Raw genomic sequence first — 11,146 nt, 5'->3', positions numbered from 1 at the left:
AATTATTTATACTGCTTTGATGAGAGCTAGCTAGCTCAAAAAGACCTCGCTGAAAGTCGCTCTTCCAAATGAAACCATTGCAGTGAGTTGTTACAGAAACTTTTCTAGGGGGTGTTTGGGGTAAACGTTAAATAAAGATTCATCTGAATGTTTGCCATAAGGTGCACCGGGTTTGTGTTCACATATAAGATTAGCTCTTTAAGCTGGTATTTATGAGATCTTTAGAGCTTCTTGTAGCAGGTTTTTTTTTTTTTTTGCTCGTTGGAAAACATTTGTGTTTCTAAGTTGTTTTAAGTGTCAAAATTCTACAATGTTAGATAAAATATGTGCCCCTGACCAGAATCGAATGGTATTGGTGTTACTGGAGGGCATTGTGCAGCTGAAATGCAGTCATTCATCCTCAACCAGCTCCAAACCACCAACTGGCAAACCAAGGGTAAAAAAAAATAAAAAAATCCCATAATAATAAAGCAGATTTAAAAAAATAAGACAAAAGGAGCAAAGTCAGATAAGAATTTCTTATTATTCCAATAAAAAATACATTCATACAGAAATATAACAATTTTGCAAAACAATTTCAAATAAAAATTTCATAAAGCATAAACATAACAATTTTACAAAAGTTGTTTTTTTTTTTTTATACAAAGATTCAGTTGCGAACAAAGAGCTGTGTTTGTGTGTCTGTGTTTGTGTGTGTGTGAAGAAGAGTAGGGGAGGTGGAATGAAAGAGATGATGAAACGTGTAGAAGATGCGAGCAAACATGAGGCTTAATCAAGGCTCAATTACCAGCTGAGCAGTATTGGCTGCGGTTTTTTGCAGGATAGATGTTCCCTTCCTTTTGCCCACAAAAAGCTCTGCCAGCATTCCCAAATCTATCGCAGCAAGCACTTTCAGGTTCGGACCCGTCCTGTCTCTCTCTTACCCGCCAATCTGAAATCCATAAGTCTTAGTGTTCTGCCGTGAAACTCGCTGCAACATTGAATCTCTCCACCAAGGTCGCTGATCTGAAGTGGGAGGCACAGACCACTTGAAACGGTCACAAGTGTGATCCCTATTATCACCACCGACACCATTTCAATCTCTTCCCCTCCAATCAAAAATTTAGCAAAACAGAATTCATCTGCGAGGGAGATGCTGTGCAACATCAACGCTTGATCTGCATCTCCTCCAGAGAGCCTACGCCCCCCCGCCCCCCCATGTGGTTTTCATAATACTGTTGCAGCTCGGCTAAAACAACACTCCCCCAGACAGGTCAATAACCAACCTACACAGTCAGCAGTCTGTGACAGATTCCATGCCAACAAAGCCTTTAGCTATTCATTACTGAGACACAGTACAAGGCGAGGCCTGTCCGACTGCAGCCTGTTAATTACAATAAATCTTTAGCTTTTTCTTCACTCCAACTTTGCAGTGATGGAGGGATGGCGGGGGGGAAAAGATGGTGCTGGTGTGAAGGGACACAGGCAAAAGGCGCAGCACTGTCTGACAGACAATGAAACCCATTTTTTGTTTGTCTTCTCTAGTTGTTTTGTACCTTCCAGCTGTGTGTGATGAACTTAAGTACATACTACACAGTAGTTATCGTCTTTAATTAATAAATTTAAGTGCTTCAAACATACAGAATTCATATTGTTTACATCTTCTGCCTTATGCATCACCTAAGTGCTGTCACTCAAAACAAAACAAGAGCTTCAAGGTTCTTTTTTGATCATGAACATAAATACAATGCATTTAAACCGCGGTAATAGATCTGCAGAACTTCCATTAGACACAAAGAGGTGCAAGTTCATTTCCAAACTGAGCCTCGATTAAGCTTGTCAAATCACCCATACGACAAACGTGACCACCGCTTCCACAGGGCTGCGTCACTTGCATAAGGCACCATTAGGGGTCAACAGTGCATTACTAGATAGAAAAGAAAGTTACAAAAAATCAAAAGTACTCCTCAAGGCATACGATGAGTGACAAAATGAGTAAGCTGTGGCAAAGAAGAAAAAAAAAACTCCAGCCAGATGAGAAAAGCGTGATTAAAGAACGGGTGATGTTTCAAAAATGAAAGGAATTCATCAAGGCTTTATGTACAGTATTGTAACATTTAACCGTTTTGCTTTTTAGCTGCACTTTTATTGAAACTATTTGCAGTCCTGATTACAGTGGGAACATGAAATGAAGAAACCCTTAAACCATGCAACACCTGTCTATGATACTGAAGTTATAGATGTGTTATACCTCTAAGCACACAGCTTATACAATTGTACTACAAATGAGCTTTGTAGCTTGTAAAAAAATAATAAACCAGGCTACATAACACATTGCACATTTAGTAGCTGCACCAAAAACACCAAAAAAAAAATTTTAAAAATTAAAAAAAAAAAAAGAGAGAAAAAGTTCCTGTCTTACAGTGACCGGGGGAGGGGTAAGGGGGAGGGGGTTGGTTGGTCCCTGGGTCCACCTTCTGGTCAAGCTCAAATGTCTTGACAGCTTCGGAGGGACCCCTCTGCCAGTCTGGGTGCCAGACAAGACAGGCAGGAACGTCCATCCTGCACCATCCTCACACGGCCACTAGGGGAAACAAGTGGAACGTTTCCCCCAGAAAACCCACTCAGTACACAGCAACATTGGTACCAGCCCCGCACCATCCATCGAAGCATCTCTTCTCCCAATCAGGAAAAAAACAACAACAACAATATCTTCTTCTCTCCTTCCAGGGGGGCCGGTCAGCCAATATCAGACATTCACAGTGCACACATGCTTCGCCTCAGACAGTTCTGTAAAGTACCAGTGTATCTGCTGTCCGGGAGATGTCCCCAAAACATCATGCACCATACATACAAATCATTCACTCTTTTTGTTTGCGTATCTTTTTTTTTTTTTTTGTCTTTTTTATGTGGAAGTCGTTCTCAGAGTGAAAAAAAGAAAAGAAAAGATTTCTTCCCCCATCCATGATTTTGCCCTCTTGTCGCAACAGACACCCTTCAGAGCGCCTTTCTCCAAAGAGAGGTCCCGCAGGCACTGGGTTTCAGTATGGTGCAAAACGGCATGCTTTGGCTGGAACACACTCCCACCACTCCGCTCTGGGACAAGTTCAACCAAGAGACCGGTCGGGAGACGGCGTTTGTTTCGATTTCTCCTAAACCCTTCCTCTTCGCTGCGTTGCTTGGTTGGTGCTGGTCCCGCTCTAGATGTGCCTCTTCATGTGAAGAGCCAGATGGTCAGACCTGGAGAAACATCTGGGGACGGAGAGGAAAAGGGGGAGGAAAGGAAATCAACGAGGATGCAAAAAAATGGGCTGCGAACTGAGGTAAACAGTTTGTAATTACAGTATTTTCTGGTCTATAAGGCGCACCTTCGATGAATGGCCTATTTTAAACCCTTTTCCATAAATAAGGCACACTGGATTATAAGGTGCAGTGTTGATTTTTGAGAAGATTAAAAGCTTTTAGGTGCGCCTTATAGTACTGTAGTTTGGTGTGATGGGGATTTTTTTTAAATATTAATGTTTCTAAAGGTAGAATAAAGAGTGATTTAGATAATAAATACTCATTTCACAAGATTACCTTCTGTATTTGTGATCAAATGGAATGTTTTATAAAGTAGAAGTCTACTTGTATGTCCTCTGTCCCAGACAAACATCATTTAAAATTTCTGTGGTGCAATCTTATGTTATTTAATCAGCCAACATTTGCATCAACGCTATAAATCGATAATAAAGTAATACCGGCTGATATCCCAGCCAAACCTGATGCTTTGGTCGTGCTCAAATTTTAGGCTACATGAATAAAATGCATCCGTGCATTAAACACGTGCATCGTTCTCAGGATGATTCAACCACTGATCCTGTCAGCAGGGGGGCTTATTGGGAGCCTGGTGATGTTAGTGAGCTGATAAAACGTGGTGGCTTACCTGTCACAGTGACTGCATTTAAATGGCTTTGCCCCAGTGTGCTTCCTGAAGTGTCTGGTTAACTCGTCGCTTCGTGCAAAACGCCACTCGCAACCCTCCCACGAACACCTGTAGGGTTTCTCACCTGGACAGCAAACAAAGAAAAATGACTGATTGAGCTGTAGATTTAGACACAAAAGGAACTTTTTTTTTTTTATTGCTCAGGTGTTACTTAGTTAGTCTTCCTCTGTTATTCAAATGCATAGCAATCAATCATCCTCAGGGGCCGGGACACATGACATGGGTGCTGACAAACCAATCAAGACCCAGATTCCGCTGAACCTGTTGGACTGCTACGTGCGTTTCGATGCAACCTGACACAGGCAATCGTGCGCGACACTGTGTAGCAGAACACGCGCGCGTTATGTAAAAGATGAAGAAGAAGAAGAAATAAGAGCCAAACGTGCAATTTCACGCTCTTAATCAAAAAAAGAACGGCAACAAATGACCAAAAAGAAAGCCCCTCCAACCCAGTGCCCCTTGGCTCCCCGCCCGTTCACCCCTTTCCCATGATGAAACTCAATCTGTTTGGAAGTCCCTTTTATCTCCCATGTGCAACTCCTCCCCCCACCCCCACCTCGCTCCCTCCCCCCTCCGCTGCTCACTCGCTGGCTCAGTCAGTCACATTCCAGATAGATTAGGTCACAGTTTAGGTATCCAGCCATGCAGAGCTAATACTCGCGGCGCTCCAGCTGAGGACATCGTGCGATGCGGACCTTTTAATTACATTACACAACGGATGGACAATGGCGTTTAGGTGGGGGGGCTGAATTAATAGCACTTCTGTTTTCCGCTCAATCAAAACAGATGTTTTTAGCTCCATGAATTATTTAAACTGCAGAGACGTCACCCCCTCATACCCCAGCCCGCCCCGTATCATTCTGTTTGTGTACATCACACTTGACCACACACACACACACACACACACACACACACACACACACATGAGACTCACCTGTATGAGTGCGCTGGTGTGCTTTTAGATGGGAGCTCTTCGTGTAAACCTTGCGACACCCTTTGAAGTCACACCTGTGTACTCGCCTCCTGCCGTCCGGAGACGCGTCGCCGCACATGAGTCCCGTCTTTTCCGTACTCTTTGCCACCCCGCCGCTTCTGATTTTGACTGGTAAGTGCAACTCGGCGTGCGAGGCGACCCAGCCGTTTGTCACGCCGCCGGCCTCTGAGTGGGCTTCTGGAGAAGACGGCGGAGTGCTTATGACAGAGGGGCTAAAAGGTCCAGAGCCAACCAAGACGGAGCCCAGGGGGTTGGAGGTAAAGCTGTGTGTTGGTGAGAGCTCCTCAGAACTGTCTGAAGCTTCGCTGCTGGCGTCAGAATTCACACTGTTGGTGTCCAAGATTTGGCTGTCCTGATTGTCCTCCTCGTGGGCCAGGGGCAGCTTGGGGTCAGACTCAGCCTTGGCTTTGTCCCCACAGGCCAAGATCAACTTGCTCCAGAGGTCCTCCTGGCCATCGAACTTGAGGTCGGATGTGGTGACGTAAGGCTCGCTCTGAAGATAGCGTTCCAACTCCAAGCATGTCTGGTCGAAAGAGAAAACACAGAATAAATTACCAACAGCAGCCCTCAGGAGGGGACAGTCATTCACAGCAGCAGAAAACATGAGCATGGGGAAACCTTTTAAATGATGCATGTGCCCCAAAATAACATTTGTAGCACAACATTTCTAAAACGCTTGCAGGAGGACATTCTGGGTATTTCTGCATTTATGTTTGCTGGTTCCAGTTTCTCATCAGTAATGATTGTATTTGTGTTTCAAAAATGAAGACAAATGGAATTACTTTGGGTTTAAACATGACTTTAATCTAAATAGGGATGTTTTTGCTCTTACTGTTTCAAAATCTAAATGATTTGTTGCAGACCCTTTACACGTATTTCTAAAACTCTCTGCAGGTCATGATCCCAAATCCATTGATTAGGGTTTAACCTGGAAACTCAACTTTTCATCCAGCATCGTGCACCAACCACCTCAGCTTCACGTGTCCCATTCAGCATCTGTCAGCCCCCCAAAAAACTCCACCTGTGCTGTACCTGATCACAGCCCAGCAGTGAACATGCATTGTCATTACAGCTCTCCGTTGACTCACTGAACAAATTTAGAGTCCTTTTAAGGAAGCCTCACAACTACCCCTCCTCCTCTTCCTCCTCCAGCATGAGCCATTCAGCTGCTTTTCCTCATGCGTACCGCTGACATGCAATCACATCCTTCCTCAGTGTCACACACACACACACACACACACACACACACACACACACACACACACACACACACACACACACACACACACCAACTGACTTCAGAGACCATTCAAAGTTGGAAAAAGCAGGAACCCATTCATTGAGAGGTGCAGACACATCACAGGTTCCCCCGAGGCGCTGCTGTCTACTTCAGCACAGGCTACATCTGACATCTGATAGTGTCACGATGTGAAGCCCATTCAAATCCAACAAACATGCAAATAAATGATCGGTTTCCTGAAGCAGGAGTGAGGATCCTGTTGAAAACATTTAAAGAATGTCAGCCTCTGAGACAACAACATAATTTCTGCTCACGGCTTACAGGAGCTGACCCTGAGCAAACATTTGCTTTTGAATCAACTGACTTGACTTGACATTCCGCTTCCTCCTGCAGGCTGAAGCTTGTAGTTGAGGAATGGAACCAAGCCCCCCCACCGTTTGACTTCACCAGGAGTCACCGATCATGCAGCAGAAGCAGTCACCGCTGCGTCTCTCCATTCATTTTGGCGCAACAGCGCCTCGACTCCAGCTGTCAAGACTGACACACTGATCCACTTCAACCCGCCGGGGGTTTAAACTTCACGCCACCGATCGTGGGGTTAAACACGTCAGGTGAACACACTTGGACACCGGCGTCAACAATCAGTCACAATTTGCGCTTTTTTTTTTTTTTTTTTTTAACTTTCAGAGTGTTACAAAATACATCGAGCGCAATATTAGCTTCAAATTGCGCAGTTCTGCCACCGAAAAGTTGAAACATTTGCGTCAAGAAGACAGATGCTAGACATATTCACCTGCTGCCAGTACTCCTCCAGAGATGGTAAAGCTGAGAAATAGCCCGTGTCGTGAACTATTTGAAGTTCTTGAAAGATGCTGCACATGGGTAGAACATCCATTTTTGTTTTCCAGAGCTGTGTTGTTGTTGTTGTTGTTTATTTTTAAGTAAGCTAGTTAGCTGCACTTCAATCTGTTAGACGGTGTAGAAAAAAAAAACAGCCCGTAGACAGATTTTTAGCGGTCCCCTGCGATGGAGACGAAGCGGCGCTCGTTTCGTTGGAGCAGTCAGAACATTCGTCCGTCCGTCAGTGTGTCCCCCCTCCCGTCTGTCGCTTTCGCTCAGTGTGTTTGCAAACACCGCACCGGACTGGATGGAGAACAACTGCGCTCTGCAAACTTCCCTATTCAAACCTCCGAGCCCGCCCCCTCTCCCCCGACGCCCTCCCTCCTCCCCCCTCGCGGCAGGATTACGTCGACAGGGTTTCGACCAATCAGCGTCAAGCGGCGTAAGGTATTGCAAATGATATCACAGACAGCCAATCAGGCGCGGCCACTGACTTAATTTGGTTCCTTCTCTGTTTTAATTGGTGTGTTTAACTCCCAGCGGCTCGTCGCTGATTGGCTGGTTATTTTTAGGCTCGTATATAAGCCGCTGATGGTTCCCCTATGTGGGCTTTTGCTGTTCGCGACATGTTTCGCCACAGACAGCGCATGTGAGCCGAAACGGTTTCATTCCCCCTTTAGTGGTGCGTCTGTGTGGAACTTTGTGACAAGTCGGAGTTACAACACTGGTGAACCGCGGGGTGAGTTCACCAGCAGCACAACTGTGGCAAAGTTCGTGTGTTGACATCCGCCATTCAACGTAAACACATCTCGGGACGCAGTGACTAATGGATGCCAGGATATTATTGTGTTATCAGCACATTATATGAGTACAGAGGAAACATTAGCCGTCACTTCTCCACTCTGGCTGACTTCATAAATGTTAGCTGTATCTTCTGAAAGGCTGACAAACGCACAGCATCAAAGCTGTTCTCTCTTCAGCAGAAGTTTGAGAAGCGCAGCGTGTCATTAGTTTAAAAAAAACAAAAACAACCTAATTTGAACTTAAAAGAACGCATCATACGAATTATTATTTTAAAGCAGCTCCCCAAAGTTAAATTTGTTTTTATCCCAGAAAAGTTATTATGACACATGAAGAAATGCTGTATATGTTAACATTCGTTCAGTTATTCACAAAAATATTTAAGACCTCACTCCACTTTGGCCACTGGAGCTGTGACGCAACCAGTGCGTAAGGACAGTGTCCCCCAGTCTGTGAACTACTGGCACCATTTATAACGCAAGCCAATAGCTCTACTTCAAAACTCTTTTTTTATTAAAAGGTTTTTGCTATAAGCCTGGGAAAAAAAAAATAAAAATAAAAATATATATATATATATATATATATACATATATATATATATATATATATTATTTTTTTTTAAATCTCGTTTGATACTTATGTTATTGATCATGATTGATTTGGAAATTGGAATGTAAAATGAAATTTCATTGAGCAAGTTGTAAACAATGTGTGTGTGTGCCAGAATCCACCTGCATGGTTCAAGTCTGAACAGAGCTAAACAATGCAATCACTAAATGGATCTCCATAGGCTGCAGGCTCATTACCATAGTCAGAGACTGACTTCAAGACATCAACCACATACAGATATAAAGAACGTACACGTCATCCTAAGTGAGAACTGTTGTTTCTGACACTCCTGAATTATATGCCAGTTGAAATACAAGAATAAACAACCCACAGCTGTTGGCACAAGTTTGTCACTGACACTTTAATTTACAAACTGTTTTGGCTGTTTTTTTTTTGGCAGACATTATTATACAAGTAACTTTTTTTAATGTGGTTTTATACTAATTAAGTCTGCATTTCATTGTGTATGTGGAAAGAAAAAAATCCAAACTTAACTAGAAAAATATTATCCCTGTAACAAATTCTTTATGCATTTGTTGTGATCCCCAAACAAACAGCAAATGCTAGCCATTTAAACCGATTAACCATAATTAATCAGAGTCATTTATTGTTTGAACTTGATTCATATTTAACTGATTGCCAGCACTAATTTGCTCATATCTTTGCTGTAAAAGTCATTTCAAATCTTAGTTTCTCCACCAAATTCATCCTGAGTTTTTTTTTTATCTCTTAGCTGTGAAAGTTATTCTACATTTATATTATTAACAAAGTAATCAGAGAAAAAGTTTTACATGTTAGTTTCCAAAACAAATATTTGATAAGGTTTTTTTTTTTTCAGTGCCATGTGTTACATACAATCTATATAGTTTTTTTTTCTTTTTTGTGGTTGCAACTGGTTTCCCGTAGGTTCTCAGAATCCGTAGAAAAAAAGAGCATATAGGAGTTAATGAGTTTTTATGGTTTGTTGTCTTGTCACCACAGTTCATCCATTTGTCTGAATGTGCTCACTAATGCACTGTTGGAGAGATACTAATTTAGTATCCACAATTGCATAACACAAAATAGGGAAATGTGCAAAATCAGCTTCCTTTTTGACATTTTCTTTTTCCTATTATCCTTTTAAGGGGAGGTTTGAGACTTTGATAAATTATGAATTAAATATCATCCAGTGAAGTTAGTGAAGTTTGTTTAGATTTATTTAACTTCAAATGTGAGTCAGATCTTTAATTTGATGACTCTTTCTGAGTCATACGTCTAATGTTTTGATAATAAAAACAGATTTACACCACAGTTAAATTATAGCTTCCATAATTGCCCTGTTGTCTATATAGCAGCTGTATTCCCTCATGAATGGTTCCTCATTCCAGGAGCATTCACCAGTTTGGTTGTTGCACTACGTCATCCAGACTTATCATTTCCTCCTTGCAGAATTACTCGCGTGCCACACTGTTGTCTCTTCCTGCCACACTTGCATAAGTTCACAACATTAATTCTCAACAAGACCTGGCACAGCATTGCCTGATGATACAAACAACTTTTCCACACAGTAGCCACATTGTCTTCCAAGAGACAGTATTTTCTGCTGCTGGCCTGAGGAGACAACTGAGCGTCCTTTGTACTGATCTCAACTGCGAGGGCCATATTTGTCACCCATAGCATCTGATTTAGTCATATGGCAATGGATGCCTTGTGAAGCCTGAAACTGGCCTCAGAAGCCCGGCAAAGGAATTCCACTTTTCTTTTATGCGGCTAATGGGACTATCCCTCATGTCTGTTGAGTACTCTGTGGACACTTTGCTTTGAAGGGTAAAAACTAGTTGAGTCCATGCCCACTTACAAGAGCTTCTATGCCAGATCTTGTCACCGTAAGAAATTTAACTGAATGCAATGTTTATCAATGCACCATGATATATCTTGTCATTATCCATGCATTGTCAAAGTTGCCAAGGTTTAGAGTGCATGTGTGTGATGAATATCAAAGCGTACTGTCAGGTCGTTGAAGTGCATTAGTGTGTAGCTCTGCAGGAATCACTACCTTCATGAGGCCTGTTAGATGAAGCATTTAGAGAAGGTGCGGGGTCCTGCATGGCAGCTTTTGGAAGGCTAGGTCCGCAGCTTTATCATCGTTATGTAATCTCAGCCCAGCCAGTAGCCACAGGAAAGAGCAATTACAGGATGACCCATTTTAATGCATCACTGTCAACCAAATTAGTGAGATGTTCTGCAAGGTTTTTCTGGGCAACCTGAGGGACACCCACGCTTACAAGGTTTTCTATGCATAGGAAAATAGATCAGATGATGATTGTTCTCTAAAATTGAATTGATTAGCCAATTTATTGATTTAATGATTTTCAGACAATTTACTTTTAACTGCTTTGATCATTAATCATTTCAAGTGCTATTTTAGGCAAAAATGCAGAATTTTTGGTGATTACAGTTTCTGTCTCTGTTTTACATGATCCTAAACTGATTTTCTCGAATTGTGGATTTCTGGTTGGATTTTCCTTCTAATTTGACAACATCTGAGGGTGGGAATTTTTTTGTTCTATTTAACAAAAACTAATAAATTATTTGAGAAAATGAATCAATAAATAAAGCAACTAAAAATTAATTGCTGATTCTAGCAGAGAACAATGTTTTTATTTTTATTTTTGGAGTTAATGTAGCGGTCATGAACAACATACTTTGAATTTAAATA

The 11,146-nt window shown here is 42.2% G+C and overlaps 1 protein-coding gene across 1 annotated transcript; it reads right to left on the bottom strand.

Annotated features, from left to right (window-relative positions):
* Window positions 1-504: 504 nt before the first annotated feature.
* On the bottom strand, window positions 505-7,352 carry klf6a (Kruppel like factor 6a). Its single transcript, XM_068344021.1, has 4 exons — window positions 6,992-7,352; window positions 4,899-5,481; window positions 3,905-4,028; window positions 505-3,231 (listed from the first exon to the last, which is right to left on the bottom strand). Exons 1-4 carry the CDS (start codon window positions 7,091-7,093, stop codon window positions 3,180-3,182), a joined length of 861 nt encoding a protein of 286 aa, XP_068200122.1. The 5' UTR covers window positions 7,094-7,352; the 3' UTR covers window positions 505-3,179.
* Between the last annotated feature and the right edge of the window lie 3,794 nt (window positions 7,353-11,146).

The sequence above is a fragment of the Antennarius striatus genome, chromosome 20 (assembly GCF_040054535.1).
Source record: "Antennarius striatus isolate MH-2024 chromosome 20, ASM4005453v1, whole genome shotgun sequence".
NCBI classification, from domain to species: domain Eukaryota; kingdom Metazoa; phylum Chordata; class Actinopteri; order Lophiiformes; family Antennariidae; genus Antennarius; species Antennarius striatus.
Note: the sequence above shows the minus strand (reverse complement) of the source record. Positions and strands in the feature narration are given on the sequence as shown.

Excerpts from the sequence above, each read along its gene's own strand:
- klf6a (XM_068344021.1), bottom strand. The coding sequence starts at position 7,093 with ATGGATGTTCTACCCATGTGCAGCATCTTTCAAGAACTTCAAATAGTT. Across the intron at positions 4,029-4,898 it reads ACACCAGCGCACTCATACAG|GTGAGAAACCCTACAGGTGT; the intron begins GTGAGTCTCATG and ends TTTGCTGTCCAG. Across the intron at positions 3,232-3,904 it reads AAATGCAGTCACTGTGACAG|ATGTTTCTCCAGGTCTGACC; the intron begins GTAAGCCACCAC and ends CTCCGTCCCCAG.